This window comes from Miscanthus floridulus, chromosome 16, assembly GCF_019320115.1.
Source record: "Miscanthus floridulus cultivar M001 chromosome 16, ASM1932011v1, whole genome shotgun sequence".
NCBI lineage: Eukaryota > Viridiplantae > Streptophyta > Magnoliopsida > Poales > Poaceae > Miscanthus > Miscanthus floridulus.
This window is the reverse complement of record NC_089595.1, coordinates 13,562,329-13,577,241: the sequence shown is the minus strand read 5'-3', so window position 1 is coordinate 13,577,241 and position 14,913 is coordinate 13,562,329. Positions and strand designations below refer to the sequence as shown.

At 49.1% G+C, this 14,913-nt stretch overlaps 2 protein-coding genes across 2 annotated transcripts; both read right to left on the bottom strand.

The window, feature by feature from the left end:
* Nucleotides 1–1,958: 1,958 nt before the first annotated feature.
* On the bottom strand, nt 1,959–2,987 carry LOC136510304 (9-cis-epoxycarotenoid dioxygenase NCED5, chloroplastic-like). The gene has a single exon (XM_066504805.1). The coding sequence runs from the start codon at nt 2,985–2,987 to the stop codon at nt 1,959–1,961; it is 1,029 nt and encodes a 342-aa protein (XP_066360902.1).
* A 3,425-nt stretch (nt 2,988–6,412) lies between these two features.
* LOC136513343 (metallothionein-like protein 2C) lies at nt 6,413–7,114 on the bottom strand. Its single transcript, XM_066507338.1, has 2 exons — nt 6,956–7,114; nt 6,413–6,834 (listed from the first exon to the last, which is right to left on the bottom strand). The coding sequence occupies exons 1-2, from the start codon at nt 7,018–7,020 to the stop codon at nt 6,651–6,653; spliced, it is 249 nt and encodes an 82-aa protein (XP_066363435.1). The 5' UTR covers nt 7,021–7,114; the 3' UTR covers nt 6,413–6,650.
* Between the last annotated feature and the right edge of the window lie 7,799 nt (nt 7,115–14,913).

The window sequence follows — 14,913 nt, the reverse complement described above, 5'->3', positions numbered from 1 at the left end:
ACGAGCAGAGGACACGATGGTTGTTGACGCTGCAAGCCACTGCCGCCGCATGCAAAATTTTACTACCAGGAAAAGAGCCGGGTGGATAGACCAGAGATGGGGTGATAATGACATGAGTACAGTACAGTTACATATTATATATAGAACACGTACTACACTACACTAGTGCAGACACGTCTAGTCTAGCATGACAGTACGTCTCATGAGACCCAATCAAGTCACGTCAAGAAAATTAAATGAATATTGTGCTTTGTCTCATTATGTGTTTATGCATTGTCCGATCCGATTAACTTCCACCAATAATTATTTCACGCAAAAGTTCGTACTACGCACTAACCCATAGAGATAAAATATTTAAGCGCTATTTAATTACTTTGCCCAATATAGTTTGTCAAAAATGGCATTTTAAACATAAACTCAAATATTTTAAAATTTAAAATTTATAAATCCGAGAGACTTGTTCTGGAAATTTTTCTTAGGCCTAAATCCCGGTGCTAAACGAGCTCGTAACACCATGGGTGTTACAATTATTGCGGCAAATTTCAACCCCAAATTCCCATTTACACCATGGGAATCTCTTTTTAGTAGTAAAATCCTAACCCTATGAAGAAACCCAACCCTAGTAAGATACAATACACTAGGGTGGATCTTGCCAAAGTTGCACTGGATAAGAAAGGAAAGCTTGGGTATTAGGGAAGGGAGAAACACTCAAGTATCATGTGTAGCTTTTTTCAGAAACTTGTACAATATTTTTCGTGAGGAAAAGTTTGACTTTTATATGAATCCTCACCACTAGAAGAAAAAAAGCCGGAATTCTTGGCTCCTTATTTTTGGTATGCCCAGTATAAAACTTTATTTCGATAATATATTAACTATGCTTGTCCAAATTACTTATATTTTTAAAAGAGGCATGGTTAATTTAGAAGAGATCTAATTATTCAAAGTTTTATGGATAAATTTAGGGCTCACATTTAATAAAAAAATTCATTGGACTTTCATTCATCTATTCCCTAACTTAATACACAGTTCTGATATTTAACCAGCTAATTTACATGCTTTTCCATTCTATATTAATATTTTTGCCCTTTGCATCATATCTCCATATGTGTTCAATTTGTGTTTTATTTAAAAGCTTACCTTGAAGGCTTGAACTATGTTAGCTTCGTTATTGTATCCCATTTATTGGTCCTTTATAAATCCAAACTTGGTCATTCCACCTTGAATCATATGTCCTGCCCCCTGCTAGCTTCAACTTGCTGCCGCTTTACAACCACATATAGTAGCCATTATATTTATTAAGGGGCTCTTGTGTTTGTACCCTTGTTTTGTATCGAAATTGTGATTTTGTCCCTATTTGTTTGACTTTGTGAATTTATCCCTACTGTGCCATTCACGAAGCACCAGTTTGCCCCTGCTCCGTCATGCACCCCTAACGGTGTTAAACTTTGTACAAAAGGACATGAATGCCCATACGATTTTACGCCTGTTTGTTATCCATAATTGTGATTTTACCCTGATTCGTGAATTACTTACTAGTGGTTCTTCTTTTCTTTGCTTTGCTTTTTTTACTGGAGGTCATCAGACATTTCTTGCCAGAAAGGAAGGAAACACTTGACTGACTTGACTCGTGTCTTTTTAACTGACACCACATTTTTCACTCACTCCATTGAGTTCAGGACTTCAGGTCAGTCATTCCCGGCTGATCTTTACTTTTCGACTGAAAATTCACCCCCAAAGAATCCACTGTACTACTGAGCTGCAGTCACCTGAAAATTCACTTGCAATCTGGTATGGGGAATAAGGCTCGGGGGACCTCCTATGTACGGGCTCAGGCTCCCTCTGGTAACAGCCTTCTCCCTCCATCCCCTGCTTCTTCACCCCTCCCCTGTTTCCAGCTGCTCCAGGAACCGAAAACAGAGGAGGAGCAGCGCGGCAGCGAGGCATGGATCGATCGATCATCAGTCGTCGTCGTCAGTGTCAAGAAAGAACCAAGGAATCAAGAAATCATTATCAGGCCTAGGCCTCCAGCTCCCGTTCGCCGATGAAGGTGCCGTGGAAGCCGTAGGGGACACGGGACAGTGGATGTCGTAGCTAAGCGCGAACAGCTCGCTGGACGCTGGGTCCAGCTTCGGGTGCACGATCATGGACGCGCACCCGGCGAGCTGCCCGTCGAAGTCGTACCGCCCCACGGTTCGGAGGTCGCCGTCGGCGGTGACGCGCACCTGGTACGGGAGGTCGTCCTCGGACATGGCGAGGAGTCGGCCGTTGAAGTAGACGAGCCCCGCGTTGGCCACGCTCGTGCCACGGGACGGGTCAACGAGGCCGCAGAGTCCGCGTGCGTAGAAGAGCGCTAGGCGCGCGATGCCGGAGTGGCCGTGCAGCTCGCCGATGGCCTTAGGGAAGACGGCCCTTCCCAGGGCGCGCTCCTGCCGGAGCCGCACCGTCTCGGTGAACCAGCAGGCGTAGGACTCTGCGACGCCATTCCGGACGCGGACCGCGTGCACCATGCCGTCGCCATCGAACAGGTGGTGCCCTGCCGCCGGCTCGAAGCAGGGATTGGCGTCGTTGCGGACGTACACTCCCGTGCCCAGAAGAACCAGAGGCGGGTGCCCCGAGCCACGCCGAGAAGAGACCCGCCGGGAGCCGCAGACGGGCGCCGCGGAGACCCGCTGCCAGGCGCCACCGGGAGCCACGGCCAGGCGCTGCCGGGAGCCGCGTCCAGGCACCGGAGCCGCCCGCTCCGCCAGCCCTGATGCCGCTCCTCCCACCCCTGCGCCCCGGCCCGCTCCGCGTCCACGTCGCCAGGCGCCCCGGCAACCGCGACCAAGCACCGCCACCGCCCGCCCTGATGCCGCGACGCCCGCCCCCGCGTCCCAGGCCGCTCTGAGCCCACGTCGCCCCAATGTGGGGTTGCCGGAGCGCCATGACCGGCGGCGCGAGGTCGCGAGGGCCACCATCACGCCGATGCGGGGTTGCCGGAGCGCCATGACCGGCGGGCGAGGTCGCCGAGGGCCGCCGTCGCGCGGGCGCGGGGTTGCCGGAGCGCCATGGCCGGCGGGCGCAGGGGCGCGCGGCCGCGATGGTGCTCGGCCGCCGGGGCGCGGTCGCCGGTCTTCTGTCTGCACAGAGCTTTCGCGTCAGTCGCGAGCAGACAGCAACGAATAGAACGAGCGGATAAGAATGAGGAGGAAGGGGCATTTCAGTCATTTCACAACTGATTTTATGTGTTTTGTTTTTTTTAATCGTTTAATCAGCCTCTAAATAACGGACATCCAAACCAGGGGCAAACGACTCCTTCGTCTCAAAATAACAGGGGTAAAATCACAAAGTTGAAAAAACAAGGGTAAAATCACAATTGAACCTCTGGACAGGGGTAAAAACATCGTTTTCCCATTTATTAAAGATAGATGATTAGATGAATATTTGATTTGATATTGTAGCTCCTAAAAGAATAGGACAGGAGGAGGCAGGAGCCAATCGTTCAGATGGCTCAAGCATCACTGAATGAAACTCCACTTGAAACCAACTGCAAGTGCAGACACAGCGAGAGATGGAACAAGTTGCATTACAAATTGGTGCATTTCTTTGATCGAGGTCACCCTAGCTGTTGCTACGCCATGCCCACATCTTCAAGACATCATCTTCTTCACCATATGCATATGCATACAGACATACATATACATACATACATACATACATACATCCACCTGCGCTGACTTTGGTAACCTAGAAAGTTCATGACCATTAAAAAAAAACTCGACCGGTGAGGGAAGAACCGCCCTCACGGCAATGTCATAGGAAGGGGACCGTATGACCCCGGTCGAGAAAACCTCCGAACCCTGGCACATACTCCGAAGGGCCAAGTGAACCGGGATAGATCATCAGGCCAGCGCTGCTAGAGGCGCACCGTTGCCGACGCAGTCACCAGGCTCGCGTGCACAGCGAGGGGATTTTTTTGGGTGCGAGACCGGAAATTCTGCTCCCGGGGGGATCGAACTCCGGCCGGCAAGCCCCAGCACCTGGGCACTTGCCACCCGAGCTAGGCTCGGTCCGCAGTTCATGACCATTAACAGGAGCACCGGCACCTGCAGACTGCAGTACAAGATCGAGCTAAGCCATTTTCTTCGTGCAGCTGGTGATTGGATGAAGACAACCTCAGGTCAATCCCCAGGCCGGAATATTTTTGTATAATACATGGCACTACTTGCACACATGACATACATGAAAAGTTCAGACGTAGTTTTATTCGAGGGTAGCAAGTGGACTACTCACTTGTATTTGTATACAATATACGCACCCATACGTGTAGCAGTATACAATGAGGTGAAATATTAGTCTGTGTATGCCGGGGCCAATGAATCGCCGGGAATATCCTGGCGGATCTTAGCTTGCAACATGCGTTGGCTGTGGTTCTTGTGACGTCGTTGGATAGAAAACAATGCTAGCAGTACCATGATAGCAAGGGAATTGTTTGATATTTGACTATTTGCGGATCATGTTGAGTATAATACTGATCGATGAGGCTGCTCAGAAGTCATAGTACCTGAATTGGTACTGAACTGCCGATGATGACCTCAATCTTAACCATTCCAGTTTAAACTTGTTCGTTAAGCTATGCATAAAAAACTGAGCGAGGGATTTCCACTCTGTTTTAGTGGCATTTCAAGATCGTCATCCTATTTCCTTTCTGATGACATCAGGATCAGCATATGACAATCATACATCGGACAGGAACTGTGAAAGTGCCAACCGATTGAATCTATTTTTTTTTGTGCTTACATACTCGGTGATAAAAGGCAGAGAAGCTGAAGGATTTCAATACAAACTCTTGCGGAGTTTTCCCCTCTTTTTAAGTATATTTTTTCCAGATTCCCTCGTGCCAAAAAATGAAACTCAATTTGAACATAGAGCGAAAAGAACAAGACAGAGGTGACTTTTTTTATTATCAAATGAATGTGACTCAGAGGACTATTGAAATTACTGTACTCTACAGAAAGGGTATATAATCATCTTTATCTTTATAGCACTTATACAAGTGCGCAATTGACTTAAAGAGAGAGGTGCTCACAGAATATGGCAGCCTGTTCGTTTGGCTGTGGCTTGTCGTAAACGATCGTAAATTTTCAGCCGGAACAGTATTTTTCTTTCACACAAACCAGCCAGCAGTACTTCTTCACGAACCGGCAATGAAACGAACCTGCCAACCGAACAGGCTGATGGTTTGTATACACCACTATGATTAGACTGCATGCCCATCCCAGATTCTGCAACTTTTGTTTTCCTTCATCTATTTCCGCTTTCACTTTTTCTTTCTGTCTATTCTTAGGTTCATTCAAGTGAAAGCATATTATGAGCTGTTTCTCTCTATCTCTCTCCGAAAAAGAAAAAACAAAAACACATTTCAAGTTTGCAAGATTGTTCAGAGTTCAGACCATAACTGAAAAAGATACTCATATCTTTGTTCTTTGGCTCAGTTAGATACTTAGATATCACCATTCCATTATTTCATTAAAAAAGATATCGATATTCTGCTATCTAAAGGAAAAGAGAAAATCCAGAACAGTAGCCTGAAAACGTAGCTGGTCATGTCGATACTTTGAATTTTAGGGTACTCTGCATTCTGCAAAATCTTTTTCAGAGACTAACTGTGGTGGCCAAGTGGAAAAAGATACTCGTATCCTTTTTTTTTTGGCTCAGTTACTTAGATATCAATTTTCGATTATCTAAAGGAAAAGAGAAAATCAAGAACAGTAGCCTGAAAACTCTTGCTGGTCATGTTGATGTTACAGATTTCAGGGCTCTCTGCATTCTGCAAAATCTTGTCTGAGACTAACTGTGCTGGCCAAGAGGAAAAAGATACTCATATCCTTTTTTTTGGGCTCAGTTACTTAGATATCAATTTTCCGTTATCTAAGGGAAAAGAGAAAATCAAGAACAGTAGCCTGACTGTAGCTGGTCATGTTGATGTTCCAGATTTCAGGGTACTCTGCATTCTGCAAAATCTTGTCAGAGACCAACAGTGCTGGTCTTTGGCCTTGCCTTCGTGCGCAGCAGCGCCATTAGTTGCTAGTAGCTTTCTGTTTTTCGTTTTGTTCCTGTTTTCCCCTCTTCTTCTAACAGTAATCATGCCCGAGCGCTCTGTCTTTTCCAAAATGTAAAAAAAGATTAACAATATTGCCATGACGCATGGACTTCTGGTTAGAGCTCTCGCAGGAATGCCTTACTGTTTAGCACCAACTTTGAGTGATGCAGCCCTGTTTCACACACATATATATTGTTCATCTCAGATTTTGTAGCACTGTAAATAGGTTCTCAGATTTTTTTTTGCAGCATCTCGTTCTCGTCAGTCACAGCAAGAAGCAAGCAGTGACTCTGACGCATGGGGCCGTCAGTCAAACAGAGACACAGGTAATGCAGAAAAACACATATATTAAATCAGGCACGAGGCGGACATAGGAGGATAGACGACGACGGCATCGTCAAACCGCGAGACGTTGAGATGAACCCCAGGAGACGGAGACGAGGCAGGCGACTATGCATGAATAATGGCGGTGCACGCAGTTGACAGGATCTTATTTAGACGCCGCTACATAGTTTAGTACGCTGGGGGGTGGTTGTCTCCTTCCTCCTCGTGCGCCATCGCGGCTGGCTCAGTTGCAGCTGCAGCAGGAGCAGCCGCAGCTGGTGCCGCACTTGCAGGTGTTGCAGTCGCAGCCGCCACCCTCGGTGGCCACCTCGAACCCGCCGGCGCTGGCCTTAGTGGTGGGCTCAGCGAGCACCATGGGCTTGATGCCGACGGTGGCGGTGGTCTCCACGTCAGGGGACATCTTGCAGCTGCATGCATGAGGATGGATCATACATACGCATTCAAACATATATGATCATCATCTGCTCGTCATCAATATGTATACGATATGATTGTGATGTGAGGAGGATTAGCAATCTGATTTTTTACCCGCCGCAACCGCTGCCGCACTTGCAGCCGGAGCCGCACCCGCAGTTGCCGCTGCAGCAAGACATGCTCGGTCGAGTGGATCACCGGCGAAGGGCGCAGGGGCTGCTGTGTTACTGAAGAAGGAGTTGTGCTGCCTTGCTTGTGATGAGGTTATGGCGAGGGCGAGGAGGGGTATAAATAGGCCGGGCGGCGGAGTGGGGGACGGCAGCCGGTGGCCGGAAAGAATGGACGCGGGCGAGCCAGGGACCACCACTGCTTGCTTTGGGAGCAGGAATATGGATAGGGAGACACAGCAGCCTCTCTTTCCCTCTCACTTTCTCTCCGTCTTTTGGAGGGAAAGGGTCCAAATGGTGCAGGAACCGAACAAAAAGGGATTTTTTCTGCAGTAATTTCACTTTACTTTGAGCGAGCGAGGAGTAGCTCGCTGTCTGTCTGTCGCCATCATATTCATATCGTGGCAAGAATAAGTTTGTCTTTTTCATCAGAAACACAGAGACCGATAGATGCAAGGGGATGATGAGGCACAAATTAATATAACTCAAACTCTGCGCAGTTTATGCTAATTGTTAAGCACCAACCAACCAATTAATCAAACTGCAGGCAGGAAAGAAGTCAGGGATGTTGAGATCAGTTTAGGATTAGCTGATCAGGTCGAGTTCTCCTTGATCAGATCAGGTGTGCAGAGTCCAGGGCCAACAGTTCAGACTTGAGAGGTAGGTTCAGTCAGATAAAAAAATCTGCAGGTGGCCAGGCGTGCTCGCTGTTCCTCCCATTGCTCACTCAGGAAAGAGAGAAGAGAGGTTGCAGCACCAGCTACAGATTAAATTAAAATCACTGCATCAATGCCATCCTCTGCCGTCACTTTCATCTGCAGGACGAACACTTCGTTGCCGAATCAGAATCTCTGCCACATCGGCGAGGCGACGATGGGGGTTGCGTAACAATCCGCACGGCATCAATCAGAGAGATTGCCGGACGGGCGCAGTGATCACGGATGTGCATGCGGATCAGACGACGAGAACGACGGCTCGCGGGAACCCAACCACTCGTGAAAACGAGAAACAGTGGGCGAAGCAGAAGCAGAGCAGGACTGTTGGTGGCGCCCGCCAATTATTGCTTGCCGCGAGCTGGAATGGAATCGATGGAGCATCGCGCAGCAGTCGCTGCTGCAGGACGCGAGCATCGGGTACTAGTGTGTGTGACTGTGAACTGTTGTCGTCGATGGAGCAAGGGCCTGCCTGATGAGAGTGGAATCTCCGTGCCCATCAGATCAGTCCCACACGACCCGGATGCTTGCTGGGAGCATCATGGATGCATGCAGTAGTGACTAGTGAGTGGTCACCACTACCAGCATCAGCGGCGGATGGATGGACTCCTGCTATAATGCCTCACGGGTCATGCACTGCTCTGCTGAAACCAAGTTCAGACTCGAGAGTGATCGTCATCGTCACTTCGGTTTCAGTTCCTGAGTACATTCACACCAAAGGCGTGGCTCAATTTTTACGTAGTGTTTCCATCAACAATGCTGGAACGTGCACCAAATAATATATAGGGTTGACCCTAAGCGGATCATCTGCAGAAATGTCAGCCTAGTAACGAAGTGGGCGCCATAGGATTCACTGGAGGACTTCATGACCTTGGCGATTCATTCGGTGAAGCTAAGCTAGACTTCGTTTATAGTTGGCCGACTTACTGTGTTATGTTATATGATTCAGCAGAGGACCGCGTGATCTCGGCAGATCATTCGAGGTAAATGTCCAACTTGACTTAATGACTTGTCGCCATGGTTATTGGAGTGCATCGTATGATCCAACAGAGGACTTCATAACCATGGAGGCTCATCAGGTGGGTTGAGCTAGATTTTTTTACCAGCTGGCTAAGTCTCCATGGTGCACCATATAATTTGGTTGGATTGTGTGACCCACCGGTGTATGATACAGCATACGTTTATTCAAAATGTTTTATCTGTTTGAGACGTATGTTGCAAGCGTTTTGATCCGGATGTTTGTATATGTTTCACACATATTTTGCAACAACATGTTCCATATGTTTTTCATCTGTTTCAAACGTATGTTGCAAGTATTCTATCAGGATGTTCCATATGTTACAATGTATGTTGTAAGTGTATGTTCCATCTGTTTTAGTTGTATGTTTTAATTGCTTCATTCGAGTGTTGCAAAAGTAGATCTCAATATGGAGCTGTTTAGCGAGGAAGAGAGAGCTAGTGCAAGAGCCATGGTGGTATCGGCTGTAAGCTGGCGGTAGCGCTCCACATCCGTGCTAGTGCACGCAGCCCATTCCGTACGACATGCTACCTCCGCTGGCCCCGCCAGAGGTCCTGTTGCAGAAGCTGTGGCATCTCCGTGCGCGATGGAGATGCAGACCCTGGCTATGGAGGTGACGTGAGCATGACGAGGTTGAGACCCCCTGTGGACGTGGCGAGCGGGCAGTCTCCCTTGTTATGTGGGCGTGGCAGACGCTTTGTTAACGAGGGACGGGATAGGGTGCAGCAGAGCTGTGTCCGGACGCGGGACTAGGCTGGACTTCCGGGCACTACGCGCTAGTTATTTTGTTTCTTTTAGAGCCTGATTGGTTGGCTTCCAAAATTTACCAAAGTAAAGATTTGGCAAGCCATAATTTTGGCTATTATTTGGTTGGCTACCAAAACTTGCCAATCTCTCACATTTGGCTTGGCAAATCTATGGCAATTTTTTTACTAGCTTTAGCTTGCCAAATCTTTAGCATGATAAATTTTAGTCACGAATCAATCAGCCCTTAATTCCTGGGCAAGCTTCATTGGAATAGGGGAATATTCGACCGTTTGCTTCAAAAAGAGGATGAAATCCATCATATTAAAAAAAACTGAAATAAAAGTTTTTTTCAAATTAAATTCTTTATTTATCTTTTATTCCAAAATTCCCCCGAAAATCCAATTTCATCTTTTTTTAGAAGAATCTGGCCGACACTTTTTTTTAGCAGACGACACTTTTCTTTTCTTGGGCATTGTCCTTTTCTTACCGGCCTATCAACGGACGCAAGCCCACCTGCCGCTCCGCCTACTGCAGCCCAACATCGCAGCCTGCAAGCCAGCTAGTTGCGACTTGACTTGCGAGCGTCCTCACTCACCCTGGCGGGCCGTCGTCCAACGTCGGCCCAGTTCAGCGCCGCGCTCGCCCACTCCGTCTGTGCGGCTGACGCAGCGGGCCCGCACTCAGCGTCCATCTGCCTCTGTTCTTTCTTGGTTCCCGCACGGAGGGGAAGACAGCACGTGAGTCCGACGAGAGATATCAGATATGGAGTAGTAGTATATATTTATTGCCATCACGGTCTACCAAATCGAACGGGAGCAAGATCGAGTAGCCAGCGAGCGGCGCCGCGTCCCTGCTCGTCCACGATGGCTCTGAATCCGCGCCGTAGCTCGCTCGCATCTCTCGTCGCCGTCGCTGAATCCGGCCGTGGCGGGTGGAAGAGGAACGCCGGCAAACATCGACACGTATGCCTACATTGCATCCGTATCGGAGTCAGCAGCACCTGCAGGTGACGATGGCAGCAGCTCTTCGCCACCGCCATGGCCAAAGCTCAAGCTGGATTCAGGTGCCAGTGTCCATATGGTGGGCGATCCCAGACTCCTCTCCGACCTCCGTGACGCGCCGGCGGGGCTGAGAGCGGTGGCGGCGGAGGACGGCAACACGATGCCCATCACCAAGATCGGCAACATACAGATACCCGGCTTCTTCACGATCCGAGGTGTTTGCCTTGTGCCAGGACTCAAAGTAGACGGCCTCATCAGCGTCCGTCAGCTCGCGAGGCAGAGCAGGATCTGTACGTGGTTCGTCGGAGACCGGGCGATGCTGTACGCGGGGCCCAAGCTGGTCGGCGTCGCAGTCGCTCCACAAGAGAATTTGTTCGGTCTCTACATACTGCAATTCTTGAGGACGATGCCAAAAACATCTGGTAACTGCAACTGCTTGGATGGAGATATAAAATTACTGCCTGTTTGGTGCGGCTCCTCCGCACGCACTCCGCGGCCGGAGTCAGAGCGCTTCACGTGGAGCCAGTTTTCGCCGATCCGTGTCCATACACGAAAACAACTTCGGCTCCGTCTCCATATGCAAAAGCGCCTTCAGCTCCGTGCTTGGCTAGCCAAAAACGATCGTCCACGTGAGACCATTTGAGGTGGCTTCCGTCCGCGGAGTGGAGGAGAACACGGCCTTAGTCTAGTTAGTTCCATATAGATATAATGTATAGACATGTCAATGGGCTGGACGAATGGTAAGGACCAGCTATCTTCTTCAATTTTCCGCAAACATGAATCGCGCACGTCGTTGCTTGGTAAACTAGATGATATCCCGCACGTTGTTGTGGGAACTTATAGTATTGATAGGAGTAAGAATGGATGGAATGAAAAATAGTAATCATAAAGTTAAATGTGTTCTTTTTATCAGAATCATCTGTGGGTCAGAATGCATTTTTTTTATATTAAAGGAATTCACCAGCCGCCGGCTCGGCTCCCGCTGGACACGAAGCAGCCCTGCCGCTGGTGGCCTCCCTCCACGCCGCCGTGCTCCGGTGCGGGGTCCCTGCGCTCCTCGCGGCGTCCCCCATCAACGGCTACTCCGCTGCGTTCATGGCAAAGCCGCTCTCCCCTTCATGCACGGCGACTCCGCCCCTGGAGCTCGCCGATGGCGCTCCACCGCGCTAGCTGCCGCCATCGACGGGGATCCCTCCAAGCGGCTCTGCCCCTTGCCGCTGCGTCCCCATGGAGCTCCACGGTCTTGATGTCAGCCCGGGTTTGGCCTTCCAGCTTGATCTCTGGCATGCTCTTGGCCTTCCGATTTCTAGTTCTTCCTCGTCCCGTTCTTTTTTTTCTGGTGGTGTCTTTCGGTCGTTGCAAGTTCCGTCTTTGCTCTTCCTCTGTGAGTTTGCTTCTTCAGACCACCATTGGTGGCTCGGCTTCTGAGTTTGGGGTGATTGCGTTGGGCAATCGGGTTTTTCGCTTCTCCGTCTCTTCCAACCTAGTTGGCCACTGCATTTACAAGCTCCGATCCTTTGAGTGCTCCCTCTATAAGTTGTTTTTCCATCTCTGGAACAATGGAGGTCCAAATTGGCAACTGGAGTGAAAAAAGTTCAGGTCTGAAAAAGAGAGTTCTTGGCAGCCTGCTCAGAAATCAAAAGGCACCCCAAATGTTTCTGGGCTTGATCTCAACCAACCGCCCCTTTCTGGGGCCAATGCCATCCCCATCAGAGTTCCAGTATTCAAGCGTTTGCAGTTTCCTCCTTCTGTGCCTGGCTTTCATGCTCGTTCCTCTGTTTTTAATCTGCTGAAATTTCCTAGCAAGCAAAACCGGACTCAGACAGTTCGTCAGTCCTCGGCCACGGTTCTTGGTCCAGTTCGTGTGTCTCTCCATTCAGACAATTGGGGCCAAGGATTTGCTCCCGTTGTCTGGCCACTATCCATGAGAGGCGCTTCTGCAAGGCTCCCGTCAAGTGCCATGCATGCCTGCATTGGGGACATGTCATGGTCAATTGCCCAGTTAGTAGACAGTTGAGCAGCAAATCGGGTGAAGTTACTCAGGCAGATAAAGGAAAAGATACTCTCGGGCAGCCTAACCTGTTCAATGCCCCTTCCGGGTCTGGCTCGAGCAAGCCGCCCGTTTTTGAGTCGTTTGCGGATTGCGCCGCCTCTCATTTACAGCGTGCGAGTGCCCCGAGCCAACAAATTACTGTGCCTTGGGTTTTACCCCCTGAATCGATGACAAGAGGGCCCCATAGCAATTGCACCCCGTCGTCAGTGACATGTAACTCCCACTCTGCAACTCAGCCTCGCCCCTTCAACTTCTGATCCCCCTTAGCTTATTTCAGCACAGTCTGAAGAGCGCTAAGAAAACCCCAGCTCAAATCCATTGCCGCTGCCTCCTCAGTGCCAAAGCTCTTCTCCTCCACTGCAAATGGCCTTTCAACGTGCTGACCCTGCACCCTTCATTCCACGTGGAATGCACCTTCAGCATGTGGAGAACAGGAGATTCATGGTTCGTGCAGTTGCTAGCTCCAGACCAATCCCAAGAAATGAAGATTGGGCAATCGCAACGATCCAGCCTCTCCCGGGTAATCTTCTCAACTTCCAAAATGTCATAGCAGTCTTGGATGATTTTTTTGCGGATGTTGCAAGGGTCCAGATCATAACCATCCAGCGTAGTCACCTTGGTCAGGCTCTGATTAAGTTTGCTAGAGTTCCTGATAGACAGTCTTGTTCTCAACAGTCCACATCAGTTCGGAAATATATCCATTTCCTTTGTTAGGCACAATCAAGGCCGTAACTGGAGGCGAGTCTTTTTTAAATCGAGAAGTATGGCTGCTGCTTCTAGGTTTTCCTTTTGACTATGTCAAAGAGGAATACATTGACATAGCCTTGGGTCCATTTGCTAGAATGCTATCATGGCATTATGATCCAGAACATAAAACAAGGTTGCTTGTCAAAGGTCGAGTGGTTGACCTGGAGTCAGTTCCTCACTTCATCTTTTTTTCAGAAACTGAGGGCATGGAGGGTGACTCCTGGACCATACAGTGTGAAGTTGTCCAACAAGAACTCCTGGGGGCAGGACCACAAGATGAAGATCAAGTTCCAGAGAATGTTCAGAACTTTGGACAGTTGCCCTATGACTTTTTTGGTTTAGGACAGCAGGGACCAGGACCTTTCCAAATGCAGAACTAGGACCCACCTGCATTGAATCAAGGACAACAGGGGCAGAATCAGGGACAGAACCAAGGGCAGCAACCCCCTCAAGCAGACCAGCAGTTACCTGACCAAGCTGAAAACTAGAACTTTTGGCCTGATGCTTTGCCAGCTATTGGTCAGCAAGAAGAAGGAATCATTAACATTCAGTAGCCAGTACTCCAGTAGGACCTTAATGAGGAGCCAGTCATTGAAGATCCAGAAGAAGTGATCATCCATCCACCCCCAGCTGCTGCCCCAATTCAAGACCAGGAGCTTGACTGGGAACACATGAATGAAGAAGTCGAACAGCAAATAGCTCAGCCAGCTCCACCAGAACCTGAAGATGTGCCCCCAGTTGATCCAATTGATAACCAAGCTATCATCTTTCCCCAAGAGTTCCCTGATGACCTCCTTATGGAAGATGCTGATTTAGCATTAATGGATGATGATGATTTGCAGGCACAAGATCCTCACCTTTTGGGTATGCCAGTTGTGCAGAACAACCTTCAGTTAGGAAGAGTGCAGCTCCTTGAGGACAATTCTGAACATCATCAGTTCGTCCTTCAGAACAAGAAACTGGCCACTGGAGGCTTGTCAGATCTGCAGAGAGAATTCTGTCACAGTTGAAGTCCCAAAGGCTTGGGCTGATTTCTTTGCTTCCCTGCTCCAAGCCCATCTCACTTTCCTTGTGCCAAAGATTTTGGATAGTCTGGTGCTAGCAATCTTCTCCACTTGGCTGGTCCAACTAGCACCCTAGACATTCCAAAGGCTTCTACCTCCTCCCCTGATAATTGCTGCTCCCACCTGTCACTTTGGAAGCCCATTTCTGCTGAAGAAGAAGAAATAGAGGAGGATGAACTCCAACTTCAAGATGACCATCTGGACATCAGCATGGAGGGCCCAGCCCAGAATTCTCCTAGTGGTTCAGGCAGCTCCAGGAAGGCCAAGGCCAAAGAATACCTGGTTGACTCAGAGGTTAGGAGAAGTAGTAGACTGAAAATCAGAAACGAAGGCTTCAAGCAAAGCTCATGTGGGAAGGCAAATTGCATTGGTTGCTCCAGCAAACCCCCAATCATTCCAAGCTCAGTTATCAGGAACTTGGGTATGGAACTGGCTCAGATTGACCCAGAACTGCTTACTGATGACAACCTCATGAAGAAAAAGGAAGTGGGAGTGGTTGGCAGAAAGAAGGAGGGTGCCAATACCCCCAAGAACAAGAAGGCTGACAATGGCAAGACCAAGA

Excerpts from the sequence above, each read along its gene's own strand:
- LOC136513343 (XM_066507338.1), bottom strand. The coding sequence starts at position 7,020 with ATGTCTTGCTGCAGCGGCAACTGCGGGTGCGGCTCCGGCTGCAAGTGC. Across the intron at positions 6,835-6,955 it reads TGCGGCAGCGGTTGCGGCGG|CTGCAAGATGTCCCCTGACG; the intron begins GTAAAAAATCAG and ends TCATGCATGCAG.
- LOC136510304 (XM_066504805.1), bottom strand. The coding sequence starts at position 2,987 with ATGGCGCTCCGGCAACCCCGCATCGGCGTGATGGTGGCCCTCGCGACC.